At 37.6% G+C, this 22,546-nt stretch overlaps 1 protein-coding gene across 1 annotated transcript; it reads right to left on the bottom strand.

Annotated features, from left to right (window-relative positions):
* Positions 1 to 19,214: 19,214 nt before the first annotated feature.
* LOC113889744 (tetratricopeptide repeat protein 9C-like) lies at positions 19,215 to 21,543 on the bottom strand. The gene has a single exon (XM_027536934.1). The coding sequence runs from the start codon at positions 21,363 to 21,365 to the stop codon at positions 20,850 to 20,852; it is 516 nt and encodes a 171-aa protein (XP_027392735.1). The 5' UTR covers positions 21,366 to 21,543; the 3' UTR covers positions 19,215 to 20,849.
* Between the last annotated feature and the right edge of the window lie 1,003 nt (positions 21,544 to 22,546).

A 22,546-nucleotide genomic window follows, 5' to 3' on the forward strand; every position in this document is an offset into this window, starting at 1 on the left:
ATAGAATGGTAGAAATAAACAGAGAGGAAAAAAAAAAAAAAGAATTAAAAGAAATGAGGACAACCTCAGAGATCTCTGGGACAATGTTAAATGCCCCAACATTCGAATCATAGGAGTCCCAGAAGAAGAAGACAAAAAGAAAGACCATGAGAAAATACTTGAGGAGATAATACTTGAAAACATCCCTAAAATGGGGAAGGAAATAATCACCCAAGTCCAAGAAACCCAGAGAGTCCCAACAAGATAAACCCCAGGTGGAACACCCCAAGACACATATTAATCAAATTAACAAAGATCAAACACAAAGAACAAATATTAAAAGCAGCAAGGGAAAAACAACAAATAACACACAAGGGGATTCCCATAAGGATAACAGCTTATCTTTCAATAGAAACTCTTCAGGCCAGGAGGGAATGGTAAGACATACTTCAAGTGATGAAAGAAAATAACCTACAGCCCAGATTACCGTACCCAGCAAGGATCTCATTCAAACATGAAGGAGAAGTCAAAAGCTTTACAGACAAGCAAAAGCTCAGATAATTCAGCACCACCAAACCAGCTCTCCAACAAATGCTAAAGGATCTTCTCTAGACAGGAAACACAGATAGGGTATATAAACTCAAACCCAAAACAAGAAAGTAAATGGCAACAGGATCATACTTATCAATAATTAGCTTAAATGTAAATGGGTTGAATGCCCCAACCAAAAGACAGAGACTGGCTGAATGGATACAAAAACAAGACCCCTATATATGATGTCTACAAGAGACCCACCTCAAAACAAGGGACACATACAGACTGAAAGTGAAGGGCTTGAAAAAGATATTCCACACAAATAAAGACCAAAAGAAAGCAGGAGTAGCAATACTCATATAAAATAGACTTTAAAACAAAGGCTGTGAAAAGAGACAAAGAAGGACACTACGTAATGATCAAAGATCAATCCAAGAAGATATAACAATTATAAATATATATGCACACAACATAGGAGCACCACAATATGTAAGACAAATGCTAACAAGTATGAAAGGGGAAATTGACAATAACACAATAATAGTGGGAGACTTTAATAACCCACTCACACCTATGGATAGATCAACTAAACAAAATTAACAAGGAAACACAAACTTTAAATGATACAATAGACCAATTAGACCTAATTGATATCTATAGGACATTTCACCCCAAAACAATGAATTTCACCTTCTTCTCAAGCGCACATGGAACCTTCTCCAGGATAGATCACATCCTGGGCCATAAATCTAGCCTTGGTAAATTCAAAAAAATTGAAATCATTCCAAGCCCCTTTTCTGACCACAATGCAGTAAGATTAGATCTCAATTGCACGAGAAAAACTATTAAAAATTCCAACATATGGAGGCTGAACAACACACTGCTGAATAATGAACAAATCACAGAAGAAATCAAAAATGAAATTAAAATATGTATAGAAATGAATGAAAATGAAAACACAACCCAAAACCTATGGGACACTGTAAAAGCAGTGCTAAGAGGAAGGTTCATAGCAATACAGGCTTACCTCAAGAAACAAGAAAAAAGTCAAATAAATAACCTAACTCTACACCTAAAGCAACTAGAAAAGGAAGAAATGAAGAACCCCAGGGTTAGTAGAAGGAAAGAAATCTTAAAAATTAGGGCAGAAATAAATGCAAAAGAAACAAAAGAGACCATAGCAAAAACCAACAAAGCCAAAAGCTGGTTATTTGAGAGGATAAATAAAATTGACAAACCATTAGCCAGACTCATCAAGAAACAAAGGGAGAAAAATCAAATCAACAAAATTAGAAATTAAAATGGAGAGATCACAACAGACAACACAGAAATACAAAGGATCATAAGAGACTACTGTCAGCAACTATATGCCAATAAAATGGACAACTTGGAAGAAATGGACAAATTTTTAGAAAAGTACAACTTTCCAAAACTCGACCAGGAAGAAATAGAAAATCTTAACAGACCCATCACAAGCACAGAAATTGAAACTATAATTAGAAATCTTCCAGCAAACAAAAACCCAGGACCAGACAGCTTCACAGATGAATTCTACCAAAAATCTAGAGAAGAGCTAACACCTATCCTATTCAAACTCTTCCAGAAAATTGCAGAGGAAGGTAAACTTCCAAACTCATTCTATGAGGCCATCATCACCCTAATACCAAAACCTGACAAAGATGCCACAAAAAAAGAAAACTAGAGGCCAATATCACTGATGAACATAAATGCAAAAATCCTCAACAAAATTCTAACAAACAGAATCCAACAAAATATTTAAAAAATCATACATCATGACCAAGTGGGCTTTATCCCAGGGATGCAAGGATTCTTCAATATCTGCAAATCAATCAACGTAATACACCACATTAACAAATTAAAAAATAAAAACCACACGATTATCTCAATAGATACAGAGAAAGCCTTTGACAAAATTCAACATCCATTTATGATAAAAACGCTCCAGAAAGCAGGAATAGAAGGAACATATGTCAGCATAATAAAAGCTGTATATGACAAACTCACAGCAAACATTATCCTCAGTGGTGAAAAATTTAAAGCATTTCCCCAAAGTCAGGAACAAGACAAGGGTGCCCACTCTCACCACTACTATTCAACATAGTTTTGGAAGTTTTGGCCACAGCAATCAGAGCAGAAAAAGAAATAAAAGGAAAAGATTGGAAAAGAAGAAGTAAAACTCTCACTGTTTGCAGATGACATGATCTTCTACATAGAAAACCCTAAAGACTCCACCAGAAAATTACTAGAGCTAATCAATGAATATAGTAAAGTTGCAGGGTATAAAATCAGCACACAGAAATCCCTTGCATTCCTATACATTAACAATGAGAGAACAGAAAGAGAAATTAAGGAAGCAATTCCATTCACCACTGCAATGAAAAAAATAAAATACTTAGGAATATATCTACTTAAAGAAACAAAAGACCTATATATAGAAAACTATAGAACACTGATGAAAGAAATCAAAGAGGTCACAAATAGATGGAGAAATACACTATGTTCACGGATTGGAAGAATCAATATAGTGAAAATGAGTATACTACCCAAAGCAATCTATACATTCAATGCAACCCTTATCAAGCTACCAATGATATTTTTCAGAGAATTAGAACAAATAATTTCACAATTTGTATGGAAATACAAAAAAATCTCGAATAGACAAAGCAATCTTGAGAAAGAAGAATGAAACTGGAGGAATCAACCTGCCTGACTTCAGGCTCTACTACAAAGCCACAGTCATCAAGACACCATGGTACTGACACAAAGACAGAAATATAGATCAATGGAACAAAATAGAAAGCCCAGAGATAAATCCACATACCTATGGAAACCTTATCTTTGACAAAGGAGGGAAGAATATACCATGGAAAAAAGATAATCTCTTTAACAAATGGTGCTGGGAAAACTGGTCAACCACTTGTAAAAGAATGAAACCAGAACACTTTCTAACACCATACACAAAAATAAACTCAAAATGGGTTAAAGATCTAAATGTAAAACCAGAAACTATAAAACTCCTAGAGGAAAACATAGGCAAAACACTCTCTGACATAAATCACAGCAGGATCCTCTATGACCCACCTCCCATAAATATTGGAAATAAAAGCAAAAATAAACAAATGGGACCTAATTAAAATTAAAAGCTTATGCACAACAAAGGAAACTATAAGCAAGGTGAAAAGACAGCCTTCAGAATGGGAGAAAATAATAGCAAACGAAGCAACAAAGAATTAATCTCAAAAATATACAAGCAACTCCTGCAGCTTAATTCCAGAAAAGTAAATGACTCAATCAAAAAATGGGCCAAAGAACTAAACAGACATTTCTCCAAAGTAGTCACACAGATGGCTAAGAAACACATGAAAAGATGCTCAACATCACTCATTATTAGAGAAATGCAAAACCACAATGAGGTACCATTTCACGTCAGTCAGAATGGCTGCTATCCAAAAGTCTACAAAAAGTAAATGCTGGAGAGGGTGTGGAGAAAAGGGAACCCTCTTACACTGTTGGTGGGAATGCAAACTAGTACAGCCATTATGGAGAACAGTGTGGAGATTCCTTTAAAAACTCAAAATAGAACTGCCATATGACCCAGCAATCCCACTGCTGGGCATACACACCGAGGAAACCAGAATTGAAAGAGACACGTGTACCCCAATGTTCATTGCAGTACTATTTATAATAGCCAGGACATGGTAGCAACCTAGATGTCCATCAACAGACGAATGGATAAGAAAGCTGTGGTACATATACACAATGGAATATTACTGAGCCATTAAAAAGAATACATTTGAATCAGTTCTAATGAGGTGAATGAAACTGGAGCCTATTATACAGAGTGAAGTAAGCCAGAAAGAAAAACATCAATACAGTATACTAATGCATACATATGGAATTTAGAAAGATGGTAATGATAACCCTGTATGTGAGACAGCAAAAGAGACACAGATGTATAGAACAGACTTTTGGACTCTGTGGGAGAGGGCGAGGGTGGGATGGTTTGGGAGAATGGCATTGAAATATGTAAAATATAATATGTGAAACAAATCACCAGTCCAGGTTTGATGCAAGGTGGGAGGCGGTTCAGGATGGGGAACACATATACACCCGTGGCGGATTCATGTCAATGTATGGCAAAACCAATACAATATTGTAAAGTAATTAGCCTCCAATTAAAATAAATAATTTTTTTTTAAACAGCAAAGACATCACTTTGCTGACAAAGGTCCTTATAGTCAAAGCTATGGTTTTTCCAGTAATTATGTATAGATGTGAGAGTTGGACCATAAAAAAGACTGAGCACTGAACAATTGATGCCTTTGAATTGTGGTGCTGGAGAAGACTCTTGAGAGTTCCTTGAACTGCAAGGAGATCAAACCAGTCAGTCCTAAAGGAAATCAACCCTGAATATTCATTGAAAAGACTGATGCTGAAGTAGAAGCTCCAATACTTCAACCACCTGATGCAAAGAGCTGACTCATCAGAAGAGAACCTGATGCTGGGAAAGATTGAAGGCAAAAGGAGAAAAGGGCAGCAAAGGATGAGATGGTTGTGTGGCATCACCAATTCAATGGACAAGAATCTGAGCAAACTCCAGGAGATAGTGAAGGAAGGACAGGGAAGCCTGGCATGCTGCAGTCCATAATGTCACAAAGAGTCAGACATGACTTGGCAACTGAACAATAAAAACAACAATCTGCCTTTAGCCAGATTATCAGGGCCCCAGCTAAGGAACTTAAAATGGGTAGAAGAAAAGACTTTTTTCTCTCCTAGACTTCTGGCATTAATAGGCTAGCTAAGACACTCACTTGCTCTGGATGCTGCAACTGAAATCCAGGACCCCTGACAAAGGTGGCCTAAAGTAAAAATTCTTCCCAAAGTCAGCCTCTCGGACCTCTGTCTCCAGGGTGGTCAAAGTCTTTTAGTCTTATCTTTTCCAAATTTAGATTAACAAGAGAAAAACATTTGTAAAATTAGTTATTTGGATGGTTACTCGTGTGAATTTGATTTTGAGAGACTGATTATTGATCCTTTCCCTCCAAGAGACAGCTATTGCTTTCTTGTTTGTCTGGTTCTGTGTGCTGAAGGTTTGGCTTCCCTCCTACCAGAGCATACAGGTTGTCATACCTGCATCTGCAAGTGGCCAGATGTCAGGGAGATGGGGTGGAAGCCAAGGGTATCTAGATAACAAGCCAGAAATGTGGGTTGCACCCTATTCGCAGCAGGTATCTTACCAACCACTGCCAGTTTTCACGGTTTGTTTAAGTTTTTCTTGCTTTTGACTACCTTTGAAAGTGAATCTGGGTCGTTAGAGCTGCTGCTTCTGCACTTTCTGTCGGGATACCACTTGTATCTGTGGTTACACTATAAGAAAGCTATTGTTTCTGGTTTAAGTCACAATTGGAATAGTATATCTTTGCTTTAAAAAATCTTCAAGACTTTGAACAGTATCTGGAACATATAAGGTACTCAATAAATATGTATAGAGGGGGTAAAATAGAGAGGATTTACAATAAGTTACCCCAAATGAGACAACCAGAGGCCTTGTGAATTTTTACCCTGTTATCAGCAGTGTATAGAATATGTTGGTTTTTTTTTTGCTTGACCGCTTTAATCTAATGTGCTTCTCCAGGAGGATTCAAGGTTATGTTCAGGTCATAACTCAAAACTTAAGACAAATAGGTTTCATTTTTCTTCAGAGTCAGTTTGTCATGAAATTTTGGAGATAAAAAATCCTTATTTATGTAAACAATCTATACCATGTGATAGGGCACAAAAGTATTTTACAGACTTCAAGGAAATTTGATCCTCCAAGTCAGTAGCCTCTGGTTACACCCACAAAACCCTTGAAGGTGAGTTCATTCTCATCCAACATTCAGACTATTTGGGTGACAAGATTTGAGAGACACATGTCTACTGGTAATGATGGAAAACATCTCGGTCATGCAGAACTCCTTTCCTAAGCTTTCCATGGTCACATTCTCTTCTCTTTCTAAAGAAGTTCATGAGCACATTGCTTTCAAAATTGATATGCATTTGTCATCTATCTTTTTTATTATTCTCCTAGCATTCTTAAAATCTAGCTGCTGCTGCTAAGTCACATCAGTTGTGTCTGACTCTGTGTGACCCCATAAATGGCAGCCCATTTGGGCTTCCCCATCCCTGGGATTCTCCAGGCAAGAACACTGAAGTGGGTTGCCATTTCCTTCTCCAGTGAATGAAAGTGAAAAGTGAAAGTGAAGTCGCTCAGTCGTGTCCGACTCTTTGTGATTCCATGGACTGTAACCCACCAGGCTCCTCCATCCATGGAATTTTCCAGGCAAGAGTACTGGAGTGGGTTGCCATAAAATCTAGCACCTCAGTTACCTATATGACCTTTTACAAATCACTTAATCTCTTTGAGTCTCAGTTTCTTCATTGGTAAACTAAGGAGCTTCTATCAAGATATCTTTAAAGTTTATATCATGTTTAAAATTCTTTGATAATATGTTTTATGGTATTAGCCAAATGCTAGTAGTTGGCTTAGAGTAGCAAATAAGCAAATATTCATCAATTGACATCTGTCCCTCATCTTTAGTTGCAAGATATCAAATAGCTATTTTTGTATTAAACAACCATCCCTCAAGATCTAAAAATTAAAACAATGACCATTTATTTAGCTCACAATTCTGCAATTCAGCAGTTTTAACTGGGTTCAGAAAGATAGGTTTTGTGTTTGTGTGTGTGTGTGTGTGTGTGTGTGTGTGTTTGTTTCTGATCTTACCTGATTTAGAATGGGCCTCTGCTAAGATTAGGACTTCCCTGGTGGCTCAGATGGTAAAGCGTCTGTCTACAATGTGGGAGACCTGGGTTCCATCCCTGGGTTGGGAAGATCCGCTGGAGAAGGAAATGGCAATCCACTCCAGTACTATTGTCTGGAAAATCCCACGGACAGAGGAGCCTGGTAGGCTACAGTCCATGGGGTCACAAAGAGTTGGACACGACTGAATGACTTCAGTTTCACTTTCGGCTAAGATGGTCATCTCCATTTCATGCCTCTCACTTTCCAGCCATCTAGCATGGGCTTTTTCTCATGGTTGAGTAAAGGTCCAAGACACAGGGAAAAGTTTCATAATGCTTCTATCTAAGATAAATCCTAAGATAAATTAAAATTTAATTTCAGTGCAGTTGGAACCTTTCTAAATCCAGTTGTTAAAAGAAATTCCTAATCAAGTAAAACATCTCTACTGAATACAAAAAAAAACAATAAATTTTGCTGTGCTTAGTCACTCAGTGATATCCAACTTTTTGCAACCCAAGGGACTGTAGCCTGCCAGGCTCCTCTGGCCATGGGGATTCTCCAAGCCAAGAATACTGGTGTGGGTTGCCATGCCCTCCTCCAGGGGATCTTCCTAACCCAGGGATCCAACATAGATCTCCCACATTGCACGTGGATTCTTTACTGTCTGAACCACCAGGGAAGCCCAAGAATACTGGAGTGGGTAGCCTATCCCTTCTCCAGGGGATCTTCCCAACCCAGAAATCGAACCAGGGTCTCCTGCATTGCAGTTGGATTCTTTACCAGCTGAGCTACCAGGACACTCAAAAATATGTCCTCATGCAAAAGAATAAAATAGGAATTTGACTCAACAGTAGATAATTCAGATAAAAGTTTCAAGTTGAAAGCATTCATTCAGAAAGATGAATATTACAGATCAAAGTGATTTTTTTGAGACCAAGATTCTTTGAAAAATTGAATCAGTTGCACACAATCTGAACAGACATGATTAACTTAGCTAAAGAAAGATTATGAGGGATTTATTTGGAAAGAAATTACTAGTAAATCTTACTGAATGTCAATTTTTGCATTTGCAATTAATACCAGGAAAAGACACTGTAACAGTTTCATGGACTATCTCACAGCTCTAGTACACATTTTTGTGCTTTTATCAGCAGTTGCAAACTAATTGACAAAGCTTGCTTGGTAAGCTATTAGAATCTACTAATCTGCTTTTTTTCCCACTCAGCTTTTTTTTTTTTTTTTTTCGTATGCAGGATAAGCAAAGTCTGGAAATAAATAATTCAACAAGTCTGATTTGGGTATTTTCAGTGAATTCTTTTCTGATATTTCACCTTTTCATTATATTTTATATCTTAACAAATGTTTGACCAAGTTTTTAATTATAAAATAGGTTTAAAGCCCTGTAACTTATGCCCAACTTTACCACATTCTGTTTGTGTGTGGCTTGTTTTTCTTCTCCTGTGTGCCCTTGTACTATTCTGCTGATTACATACAAGGATCTTCTGAGAAGCAAGTTAAGAATGACTGAGGTTTTGCAATCCCTATCAAGCTACCAGTGGTATTTTTCACAGAACTAGAACAAATAATTTCACAATTTGTATGGAAATACAAAAAATCTCGAATAGACAAAGCAATCTTGAGAAAGAAAAATGAAACTGGAGGAATCAACCTGCCTGACTTCAGGCTCTACTACAAAGCCACAGTCATTAAGACACCATGGTACTGGCACAAAGACAGAAATATAGATCAATGGAACAAAATAGAAAGCCCAGAGATAAATCCACACACCTATGGACACCTTATCTTTGACAAAAGAGGCAAGAATATACAATGGAGAAAAGATAATCTTTAACAAATGGTTCTGGGAAAATTGGTCAACCACTTGTAAAAGAATGAAACCAGAATACTTTCTAACACCATACACAAAAATAACTCAAAATGGATTAAAGATCTAAACATAAGACCAAAAACTATGAAACTCCTAGAGAAGAACATAGGCAAAACACTCTCTGACATAAATCACAGCAGGATCCTCTATGAACCACCTCCTAGAATATTGGAAATAAAAGCAAAAATAAACAAATGGGACCTAATTAAAATTAAAAGCTTATGCACAACAAAGGAAACTGTAAGCAAGGTGAAAAGACAGCCCTCAGAATGGGAGAAAATAATAGCAAATGAAGCAACTGACAAAGAAATAATCTCAAAATATACAAGCAACTCCTGCAGCTCAATTCCAGAAAAATAAATGACCCAATCAAAAAATGGGCCAAAGAACTAAACAGACATTTCTCCAAAGAAGACATACAGATGGCTAACAGAAGAAAAGATGCTCAACATCACTCATTATCAGAGAAATGCAAATCAAAACCACAGTGAGGTACCATTTCACGCCAGTCAGAATGGCTGCTATCCAAAAGTCTACAAAAAATAAATGCTGGAGAGGGTGTGGAGAAAAGGGAACCCTCTTACACTGTTGATGGGAATGCAAACTAGTACAGCCACTATGGAGAACAGTGTGGAGATTTCTTTAAAAACTCGAAATAGAACTGCTTTATGACCCAGCAATCCCACTACTGGGCATACACACCAAGGAAATCAGAATTGAAAGAGACACGTGTACCCCAATGTTCATCACAGCACTGTTACAATAGCCAGGACATGGAAGCAACCTAGATGTCCATCAGCAGATGAATGGATAAGAAAGCTGTGGTACATATACACAATGGAATATTACTCAGCCATTAAAAAGAATACATTTGAATCACTTCTAATGAGGTGGATAAAACTGGAGCCTATTATACAGAGTGAAGTAAGCCAGAAAGAAAAACACCAATACAGTATACTAACACATATATATGGAATTTAGAAAGATGGTAACAACAACCCTGTATATGAGACAACAAAAGAGACACAGATGTGTAGAACAGTCTTTTGGACTCTGTGGGAGAGGGACAGGGTGTGGTGATTTGGGAGAATGTCATTGAAACATGTATAATATCATATATGAAATGAATTGCCAGTCCAGGTTTGATGCACGATACAGGATGCCTGGGGCTGGTGCACTGGAATGACCCAGAGGGATGGTACGGAGAGGGAGGTGGGAGGGGGATTCAGAATGGGGAACACATGTACAACCGTGGTGGATTCATGTTGATGTTATGACAAAACCAATACAATATTGTAATGTAATTAGCCTCCAATTTAAATAAATTTATATTAAAAAAAAAGACTGAAGTTTTCAATCTGGCATCTTATTTTACAAATCTGATTGGAATTCGGGATATTGAATCATGGCTTCAATAGCTTGGCGTGAGTTGAAGCCTTATATTCGACAGATATTCTAAAAAGCGATCTACTCACCCATTTGATTAGAAAATCTCTGCTTTTTCAAAGAGGCAGCTTTAGAAGAAACCCTTTGATAAATTAGAATTCTCTTCATAATCTATTATAATAGCATTCTCATCACAAATTGATATTATAAAAAATGAGGTCACTTCTTTTTTTCAGCTATGCACTGATACATTTTGCTGATGGTGAATTAGCCTTGAGAAGGATGAGATGGTGTTCATCTCTTCATTTCTAGGCATTGTTCTAGATCCTAGAGACAAAAAGATCCTGCTGCCATGGTCATGGGCCACAATTTTTTGTTGCCTCACTTTTTTTCTCTCTTACATAAAAGATCACAGAACTGCCTTTGTCATATTGTGAAGTAAGTACTGAGTAACACTCAAGTAGATACGTAATTAGCTTCTCACTTCTTTGAATTTAAGAATTACTGCTGCTCATTTAAATTTAAAGGCAAAAAGCTTGAAGTTGTCATAGAAGTTTAGTATTAAAACTTTAGAAAACATGTACTAAACACTTAACCTATGATTACACACCAACCTCAGTTGTGCTTGAGAATAAACTTGTTAGCCATTTTGACTGATGGGTGATAGAACAGTGGGCAGAAGGCCTATTTACTCAAAACAACTCCCTTGACAATCAACTGTGGTACAGAAAAGTTGCACCATTCATTCTTCCATTCATGTATTCACTCACTAATACCTGCTGTGTCCACTGCATTGTGCTAGACAATGGAGTTAAAAGACTAAATAAGAAACCCTAGTCCTGATATAGAGAAGTTCATAGGCTGGTTAGAGAAAGAGATGAATAAATTGTCAATTATAATGTAACAAGTTCTATAACAAAGTATAAGGCTATAAGGTAACATGTATCACATGTGTATTTTTGTATTACATCATCTACCCTAATTAAATAAAACATCTCAGTTATTGATACAAAAATAATAGGTACTCAAAACTTGATTTCATGCACACTGGGATGAAGTTTAATGAAAAAAGAGACTTGATCTTTTTATTCACTGTCATATATACATAGTGTTTGACACATTTGTATCTTACAAGTCTTAATAGAAAAGTCTTTCTTAAATTTCTTGCCTCTTGCATTGTCTTACTTCCAGTACCACCGTATAATACCTAATGCCTTCAGTCATGAAGCTCCTTAATCTCATTTTCCCACTTCTAAAAATGTATAACAGAAGCTCCTCACAATGCTCTATATAAAGCTCAAGCAATTCTCTGAAATTTATTTGACAAAAATATATACTTACCAATCAGTGAAATTTAGTTCCCAACCAAAATTAAGTACTAAGGACCAGACTAATGAAATAATTTGTTTAAAAAACAATGCTATTCAAGATACTGGAAGCTGTAATTAAAAAAAAAACAAAGACCACTAGACAAGATGAGGCACCTAACTGTACCAGTTTAATGCTATGAAAGGATTCTAGGCTGTAATATCCATACAGCCTAGAAAATTCCAAATTGAGGAGATGGAGTTGAGAATTGTGGGAAACAAGAGGTCTAGAGTTCACAGGAAAGAGTCATAAAAGGGGAAATCTACAAAGAATTCTGAAGCTCTGCAAAGTGTTCCCCTTGAGTATTCAGCTGAAATACTTATTAGCACTACTATTTTAGGAAATTACCCAAGGCCAAGAGAATCACCTGAGTGGTTTAGAGGTCACAGTGCTCTCACCCACACAGAATTGAGTATATAGTACCTGTTCCCACCACACAGACTAGAAAGCCTCTTGATTCATTAAGAATTTGGTAGAATTCTCGGAAGACTCTTGACTCAGTATTGGACAGTAATATTGTATAATACAGTATTAAGGAAAATTGGTCTTAGCACTGCTTCAATCCAACCTAAAAATTCTTAAAAAACGAAGGCCAAACTGTCTCCAAAAACAGTGAGTCACAGAATAAAGTACAATAATATTTAAAAGAATACAAATAAACTTAACAACCAATGAAGCAAAATTTAAAATGTCTGGCATCCACAGAAGGGAGTGGAAAGATATGTTCAAATGAAAAGGAAAACTCTTCAACCTAGTATACTCTACCCAGGAAGATTATCATTTAGAACAGGAGAAAGAATTTCTCAGACAAGCAAAAGCTAAAAGATGATGGCAATACTAAATCTATCCTAAAGGAAATATTGAAAAGCCTTTTTTAAATAGAAAAGAAGTAAGACTCTATAGGAAAGAGAAAAATCACAATTGGAAAGTAAATCACTTAAATAAGCCAATGTACATATTTTTTTTAAGTTTTAAATTATGTGAAAATGATAACCAAATGAACAGCAAAAGGATAAACATGAAGATGTAGTAGAGTACATCAAAAGTATAAAATGAGGGGGAAGAAAGTAAGAAAATGTAGATTTTGTTTTTAATATATTTGAGCCAATGTCAGCCTAAAGCAAGTAGATACAGACACAAATAGATTAAAGATAGAAAAGATGGTTCTTTGAGAAGACCAATAAATCTGATAAACCCCTAACCAGACTTATCAATTAAAAAAAGAAAAAAGGTGCAGTTGCACAATACTAGAAATAGGAGATGCAATATAACTATAGATTCTACAGAGATAAAATGGAATTATTATGAGCAACTGTATGCCACCGAATTCACTTACATAGGTGAAATAGACAAATTCTTAAAAGACACAAACAGATAGCATGAAATAAATGCCTCAAATAAATAACCTAGAGTCATATATCTTTGATCCTATTAAAGAAAAATAATTTTGTAGTTAAAGCCCTTTCAAAAAAACAAAGCTCTGGCTCAAATTGCTTTACTGGTAAAGTCTACCAAACATTTAAGGAAGAAATAACAGTAAATCTGTACAGAATTTTCCAATAAACTTAAGAGCTGATAGAAATTTCCAGTTTATTCTCTGACTCCATCATTACTTTGATATCAATACCAAAAAAAGAAATAAAACACTATACACCAATTCCCCCATGAACACTGTGCAGAACTCTCAAAATTTTAGCAAATAGAATCTAAAAGTTGGTAAAATGATAGTATATTTTTCTGATTTATCCCAAAAATGCAAAATTAGTTTAATATTCTATTATAGTCAATGTAATTCACCATATTAACAAGCTAATAAACAATTTTCATATGATCATCTTAACATACAGAAAAAGCATTTGATATAATCTAACCTCCATTCCTGATTTAAAGCTCTCAACAAGTAGGAAATTTTCTCAACGTGATGAAGGATGTTTGAAAGAGCCTACAGCTAATGCCATACTTTGTAGTGAAAGACTCAATGCTGCTGCTAAGTTGCTTCAGTCCTGTCCGACTCTGTGCGACCCCATAGACGGCAGCCCCCCCCCCCCCCCGGCTCCCCCGTCCCTGGGATTCTCTAGGCAAGAACACTGGAGTGGGTTGCCATTTCCTTCTCCAATGCATGAAAGTGAAAAGTGAAAGTGAAGTCACTCAGTCGTGTCCAACTCTTAGCAACCTCATGGACTGCAGCCTACCAGCCTCCTCCATCCATGGGATTTTCCAGGTAAGTGTACTGGAGTGGGTTGCCATTGCCTTCTCTGGAAAGACACAATACTTTCTCTTTGAGATAAGGACAAGATGAGGCTGTCATTTCTCACTATTTCTATTCAGCATTGTCCTGAAGTTCTAGCAGTGTGATAAGAAAATAAAAGAAGTAAAATGCATCTAGATTGGAAAGGAAGAAGTAAGACAGTCTTTGTTCATAGCAACATGATCTTTATGTTGAAAACATGATTTATTTTTAAAAAACTACTAGCACTCTTAGTTTAGAAGAATTTCAGGATACAAATAAATATGCAAAAATCAAATTTATCTCTATACACTAGCATCAACAAGGGGAATAAATTCATATTAATAAAACAGTACCATTTACAATAGCATATAATGTTTAACAATTACTTATTAATGCTGAGGTTTACAACACAGTAACAAATAAATAAGGGCACAGTCTTCAAGACACTAAGTGGGTAAACAAATATAAAAACAGATATAACATTCTGATAAGGAATACAATTAAGAGTGAACATAAGGTTAAATATTACTAACAACTTCCTCTTGTTAAGAAACCTATTCTTCCATTGTCTGAGAATGACTCATAAGCAATCCAGTAATTCCATAAACTGAATCAGTGCAACCAGAATTCCTAATGCTATTAGAACAGCTCTTTTTCTGATGTTCATGTGCCTGAAGTAAAGAGGATAAGTTTTCCTAATCCACATGTAAGGTTCTTTTGTCTAATAAACCAGTTCTCTGGCCCAGAGGGTGGGGGGAGTCTGTTCTAAAAGATTCAGTAACCAACCCCTCCTTTTTTTACATTTGTACCAACTGGCAGAACCTGAGAACTTAAAAGCGTACTGAGGTCTTCAACAGCTGAGGCATCATAATCCAATGAGGCTGGCCCAGAACTTGCTTTTACTGTGTCTTTTTTTCTGTGAATCAAGAGCTGATTAATTAAAATGAGTATAATCAAGATTTTAAGAAAAAGTAAAATATTTCAAATTCTTTAAAAAAAAACCCCAAATCCTTAAGAACTCATTTATAAATTCAATTTTTAAATGATTCTTGTGTTCATTTCATTAAGGCAGTTCTTCTAGTGGCCTCTATTAACTTGATTGAGCAGACAAGCTTTATTTCCTTCTTATACTGATGCACTGAGCATAACAGTGCATAAATGTTACTGTAGGCTGCTGCTGGGCTCTACGTTTTCAAGATATCAGATATCAAAATACACCACACTCAAACCAGAGACCACAAACTATTCAAATTATTACTGAAACAGGCATATACAAAGCAAGGAGGATTCCATGAGTGAGGGGCAGGATCCACCAGCAAGTGGGCACTCTTAACACCCCCAGAGGAAAGAGAGAGGCAGAGTGTGCATGATCATAAGGATATCTATACATATCCTTCTTTCCCTATTATCTTTTTAAATGTTGCCAGGGCAGACTAAGTTCTGGTGGTGGTAGGGGAGAGAAGAGGGGCAGGGTGGGTTGCCTTATATGTGATTTATGGGGGGAGAGGGGGGCAGCAGAAGTAGGTGCAGAACTTTTGACCATCTATTAGTTCTCACCATGGGGGAAAGATGGGTGGCTGCCAGTTCCCATCCTGACAGATGTCAAATGACTTAGCCAAATGTCATTGTACTAGGGTGAGTTAATTCTCTCTCTACAATAAGCAAGGGCTTCCCAGGTGGCTCAGTGGGTAAAGAATTGGCCTGTGGTGCAGGAGATGCCAGTTCAATCCCTAGCTCAAGAAGATCCCCTGAAGAAAGGCATGGCAACCCTCTCCAGTAGTCTTGCCTGGAGAATCCCATAGAGGAGTTTGGCAAGCTTTAGTCCATGGGGTCACAGAGTTGGAGGCAATTGAAGTGACTGAGTACACAGTAAGCAAGATGCATACAATCACAAGTGGAAGACAGATCCTAACAAATGAACAACATGATGTGATATATACAAAAATTTTAAACTTATACATGAATTTCAAAAAAAGTACAAAAGAGAATATCCTGTCTGAGGCATCACAAGAAAGCAATGCTCTATCAGGGTTGTGGTGGAAACTTGGAATTTACCAGATGAAAGAAGGAAGGGCACTCCAAGTAAAGGAGTTAGCCTGTGTGAAGAAAGGGAAGCACGAAACAGTATGCAATTGACAAGAAGCAGTAAACAGCTTGCTACTGCTAGAGCACAGATGAAAGGGGAGAGTGGCAGATGTTGACACAGAAGTAGGCAGGGGCAAGTGTGTGGGATCTTATTGCTGTGCTAAAGTACTTGGACTTTATCCAGTGGTAATGCAGACCTCTTGAAAGGTCCTAAGTATAGAAGGGATATGATCTGATTTTCCTTTAAGAGGAATGACTCTGATAGGATGGTTAAGGAATGGTTGAAGCCAAGTTAGCTGAGAAGCTTCCAGTACCATCTGTCTACACGGAGCACTAAAATATCATTGGGCATATAAAGAAATCAAGAAAATAACATTTACCAGAACTTCCATTTGCGGATGAAAGTAGTATTTATAAGAACATAGACCTTGGAATATGACTGCTTTGGTTGAAATTCTGTTTCTACTGAGCAAGTTCCTTCAGGGTAAGGAAGTGCTACAGGAGGGAAGGATAAACAAACAACTAACCCCTATGGAGAAGATGAAGATCTTATAGTATCTCAGATTTCACTGTGAACTCTTGATATATCCATTACTTCTCAACTATTCCTCTTTTAGTCTTAAGGAAGAGTATAATATTCATTTAAATGCTCAAGCAAAAACCTAGAAATCCAATTTTGTTGTTTAGTCGCTAAGTCATGTCCGACTCTGCAACCCCATGCCCTGCAACACACCAGACTTCCCTGTCCTTCACTCTTAGGACTGCAAAGAGATCAAGCCAGTCAATCTTAAAGGAAATCAACCCTGAATATTCATCGGAAGGACTGATGCTGAAGTTTTAATACTTTGGCCACCTGATCTGAAAAGTTGACTCATTGGAAAAGACCCTGATGCTGAAAAAGATTGAAGACAAAAGGAGAAGGGGGCAGCAGAGAATGAGATGGTTAAATAGCAGCACTGACTCAATGGACACAAATTTGAGCAAACTTCGGGAGAAAGGGGAGAACAGAGGAGCCTGGTGTGCTGCAGTCCATGGGGTCACAAAGAGTAGGATACAACTTAGTGAATGAATGACAACAACACCACCAAAATTTATCACAATGAAACAGTTTCTTTGGAAACACAGAAATCAAACATGACGATTTGATTTTACCAAATAACAAAAAGAAAAAAAAAATTAGGGAGAGAATAAGAGAGATGAAAGAAAACGTAACACTCCATTGGAGGTCCAGTGTATCACACTGCAATGACAGAAGGATACAGTTAGACTTAGAAGGGGGCTTCTCTGGTGGCTCAAATATAAAGCCTCTGCCTGGAAGATCCCCTGGAGAAGGGAATGGCAACCCTCTCCAATATTCTTGCCTGGAGAATTCCATGGACAGAGGAGCCTGATGGGCTACAGTCCATGGAGTTGCAAAGAGTCAGATACAACTGAGCTACTAATGCTTTCAGACCTGGAAGAGAGGTCTACATATGGGGCTTTGGAAAGGATATAACCTAGCTGTTCTCTAACTTCACAGAGATAGGAGAGAGGAAATAAGTTACCTGAGGTAGAAGGTATTAACTGAACAATTAGACATGAATTCAAACTCCCTGAGAATCAGCTTTGGTATTGCTTAATATTTCTACAGAGTACTTAGCTAAAAAAATGCTTATACCTATTTTTCTTGCTTTATACCTGAAGAACTTAGAACCCAGTGAGGTTCAGTACATAGTAATTAGTTTTCATTGTGACTTTAATCACACATGGTAACTTGACATTTCATGCAATCCGTGAGTCTGTATGCCTTCCCAGAATTGCCACTATTTGTATTTTTCAAACAATTAGCCCTCAAGCAGCTAACTGGCTTCTCATATTAAAACAGGCTGAAAAATAAAGGCTACCAAAGATGAAAAGCAAAATACAAAAATCACTAGAATCAGTTCTTGTTTTTAAATAACATGACTACACCTGCAGAATACCCAAAGCAGCACAGGAATACCTAAGAAAGGTGTTTGGTGCAGTTGTGGTCACCAGTAAGACTGGTTTTCCCTGGAAGTGATATTCAATACAAAATATAGTTTGTCAATGCCCCATCACTCAGCCAATGTGTAGTACTACAGTGTAGTGTAGTTTTCTGGCACCTGGCTGCTACAAAGCCTTCTTTTTTGGCTCCTTGTAATGAAAGGTGAACATGAAGAAGAGCATCTGGGTCCTGGTACTCCTGAGATTTCTCTTCAGTGGACTGCCAGTGTACAGGTATCACAATATGGCACATGGCTCTACTCAAGGAAATGAGATTCCTTCTGGGAAAATGAAATCCAGCAGAAATGGTGTACGAGTCAGAAAATCCTTCTAACATGTGCCTCTCCTACTGTCTTCACTCTCTCCCTTCACCAGAAGTGACCTCTCCATCTTCTACACTTTCTCCATACCTAGGCTGTCATTCAGATTCCAACTCATTTCATTTCCCTATAAAGCTTTCAAACTATCACAACTCCCAATAATGTCTTTCTTTTAATAACTATATTAAATTCATGCTTTTCCTTTTCTGCATTGCTAAAATATCACACAGAGTGTGCATTATCTCGTTGAACTGTACCATATTTCAAGTCAGAAACCTTCTGGCAAACCTTGTTCTGCCTTTTATTTCTCTATACATTCACCAAGCACAGAGTTTTATCAGTCTTCCTCTGAAATAGTTCTTGAATCTGACCATTCATATCCTCCCACCCCCCACCCCCCTGCCATCATTCCCCTTCATCAACTCATTCCCCTTCATCAACTACCTTCACTTATTTGGTCACTTTCTAGTTTATATTGCCCAAGTCTGCTATTCCAACATATTGTCCACAATGTAATCAGAGTGGTCTTAATAAAAGGCAGATCAGATCATATCACTCTCCTGGGTAAAATATTTCAGTGACTCCCTCTGTTCTCATGATATGGGTATCAATTTCTTTTTTTTTTTTTTTTTCATTTTTAAATATCAGCTTTATTTTTTCCTCATTGATACAGAACATAGCTTACTATAACATCAAGTCTTAGTGGGGAAAAAAGAGAAAATCAGAAAGCAAAACCAGCCCCAAACAAAGATAACACACAACCATGACATAATTTGGCAACAGTCTAGGCTTAGAAATTTAAGAAGCTTGGAAGAGGAATAAAATATTCCTCTTTTGTTAGCTGTGTCCTTGGACTTAAAAGACTATTTGGTATAAAGACTTTTTGTTATAAGCTGATGGTTGTACTATTTAAGAGTACAGGGAGATACAAAGAGGAGCCTAGTTCATCAAGAGAGACACATTACTGATTAAGAGAGAAGAGCTCATGTACACTTGGCAAGACCAAGAAGTTTTTGTCTGTAAACTGTGTTTATATGATGGCTAATGACATGTCCTTATTCCTTTCATTCATAAATATAGAGGCAGAGCTATTATGGCCTCATCTACTCTTGTACAACTCATACATTGTGGACATTAGAATAAGTGTGCAGAATGATAAAGGTGCTCCGGTTGAGGAAGCCTCCTACGGAGCCATGGCTATACCAGATCTGCAGCCTGCACCTGTGCCCAACAAAGCTTCCAGAAAGTTCTGTCGGTGCTTAAAAGGCACAAAGGAAAGAGAACCTTTCCTCACTGTTTCCCTCCTTTTTAAGGAATGGAGTTCTTACAAAATACAAGGTGACAGGTAAAAAACAGATCTATATTTCTATCCTGCTCTTTGTCGCATTGTTTCTAGAAGACTTGGTAAACTCTTGCCTTTCTTAGAGAAATGAGCGTCCTATAGGTATGCAACTTAAAAATTCAAGCGTTTACAAGTTTTCTGGCATGAGGTCTTTTGAAAGGTTATAAAATATATACTTAGATGCTTGACTCCAGGGGTCTTAAGACAGAAGGGTTTAATAAAAAAAAAATAAGTATACTACATTAATGATCTGAGTGTGAGCAATAGCAAGGCTACAATAGTTAGAAATTATCAAGAGAAACAAGAGGAACTAGATACTTTTGTGGAGGATAAAGAATCTCAATGTATGTGGAACATTAAGAAAAAGGAATTAATGAAGTAGTTACTTTTAAATCTTTCATTTTGAGGCATGTGGATCCAATTTATTATTGTCTAGTTTCACAGTATGTATTTGCCAGTTTGTGACCTGTGTAAGGGCTTCCCATTTTGGCTTTAGAAATCTGAGGAAACGAAGGGAAAACATTCCTTTCTGCCTGTCCTTATTACTTCATCTTCTGCTAAGCCTTATCCGTTGTATATGACTACATCTACCAACATCTATCATCAAAATCTATGCCAGAGCTATGATTAATCCACCTATAACTGATGAGTGTTTTCTGGTTGTATTTCTCAAGGCAAATGTTTCTGATATATAATACCATATATTAAAAGCCATATAAATAGAAAGATGGGGAAACAAAAACACAGACTATGTAAGTGATAGAAGAGTTTGTGCAGCACTAGAAGCAAAACAGAAGTTCACCTCAGTCAGAGGTGTGGGGGTAATTTCTCTTGCTGAGGCTCAGGTTTCCCTTTGATGGGTCTCTAATGGTTCATCTAAGTTCAAGTGGAGGAGTATCTTTCTTCTTTTAACCAAACATGCCCAGGTAGAGCTGCTTCTCTTTCCGATGGTAGCTGCTGAGTTCCAACTGTGTCCGCTGAAGGTACCTCCGGACGTTGGCGTCTTTTGGCTTCCTATTGACAGCAGCCATGAGGTAGTGCCGGGCCTGGTCATAGTCCTGCAGGTAGAAAAAGGCCACTCCAGCCCGATACAAGGCCTTGGCATTATCAGGCTGCCGCTCCAGGTCTTTCTGGCTGTACTCTTTCACCCGTTCATAGTTTACTGGTTCCATCTGAAGGAGACAGGCAGCCAGGTTGTTGTAGCAATCTGTCTGGGTGGTGTGAAGTAGGTTTTCTTGTTCAGGTGTGAGGGCCGGGCCCTGAGGTCCCAGATTAGGTATCGGGGAGGGCAGACTTGGATCCAGACCCCGCAGCTGCAGCAGAGCTCGATGGTACCCACTTACAGCATCCCGGTACTTCCCTTCCCGGTAACACTGGTTCCCTTTCTCCTTGTACAGCTGAGCCTCCTGCAGGCGTTTCTCCATAACTCTGTCGCCCAGTGCTCTTGAGGAATTGGGACGTGAAAGAACAACCGAAGCTCTAGGAATAGGAGCGAAGCAACGAATTTTGGCAGCTGACTTAAAAAAGCAAGGAAATTCTCCTTATCCAGGAGGCCTCTCAGGGAATGACTGCTTGATTCTACTACAGCCCCTTCCTTTCTTCTCTACAGTTACTTTTTAATCTCTGGAAGTGCAAGCATCTGATCAGGAAGTAGATGTGGAAACAGCAAAGCCTGAGATTAATTGATTTCCCAAAGCGGCGACTCCCGGGTGAGAAAAAAACACGAAAACTTTAACGCAGTAACTAAAGAATCGTCTCAATTTCTTTTCATAGTTCACAGGGCTCCGCAAAATCTGGCCTATGATTATCTCTAGTCTAACTTCATCTCTTGCCATTTTTCCAAATCTTGCTCACTTCCAGACTTTTGTAAATTCCTCCAGACTGTTCCTAAACTTTCTTCTCCCTGCGCTTTGACTGGCTAGTGCTTATATATTCTTCCTATCTCATCTTAGATACGTTCTCAAAAATTCTCCATACATTAATACAGATGTTCATTCTATGTGATACTATAGTATCCTATATTATCATTATTTTCTAGATACAGAATTCTTAGTTATAAATAGTAAAACTACCTCTAGTTAATCAAAGCTGCACACACAAATTTTAAATACTAGATAGCTAATAGAATCTCCAGGATAGCTAAAAAATGAGACTTGGAGACTACCAGGCCAGTGATGATGCTCCAGGCCCCACTGTAGAATGGTTCCACACCATGATGCCTTGGATGAATAGAGATACCCCTGATCTTGGGCACTGGGTGCTACCACTAAGACTTTTGCCCTTGCCTCTGATTGATGGAGTCCAGGTCACATGCCTGAATCTTAACTGCAAAACATGCTGGGAAAGTAAGGTTTTGTCACCTATCTTGGAGAGTGCTCAGATATACTGCTTTATAGATTTGTTGAAGATCTTGAGGATAAGTAGCCTAACCACTTATTAATATTTAAATGAGTTAAATAGTTTAATGAGTTTAACAGGTTAATAAGTTAATGAGTTTCTTAAAAATGTTAAAGTTATCAGCTGGTATAGCATATATCTTGTATGTTCCTGGGGACCCCTTTGGATAGTACCACATTTGTGCTGACAAACTATTGAGGCTTAATGA

This window comes from Bos indicus x Bos taurus, chromosome 3, assembly GCF_003369695.1.
Source record: "Bos indicus x Bos taurus breed Angus x Brahman F1 hybrid chromosome 3, Bos_hybrid_MaternalHap_v2.0, whole genome shotgun sequence".
Classification (NCBI taxonomy): Eukaryota; Metazoa; Chordata; class Mammalia; order Artiodactyla; family Bovidae; genus Bos; species Bos indicus x Bos taurus.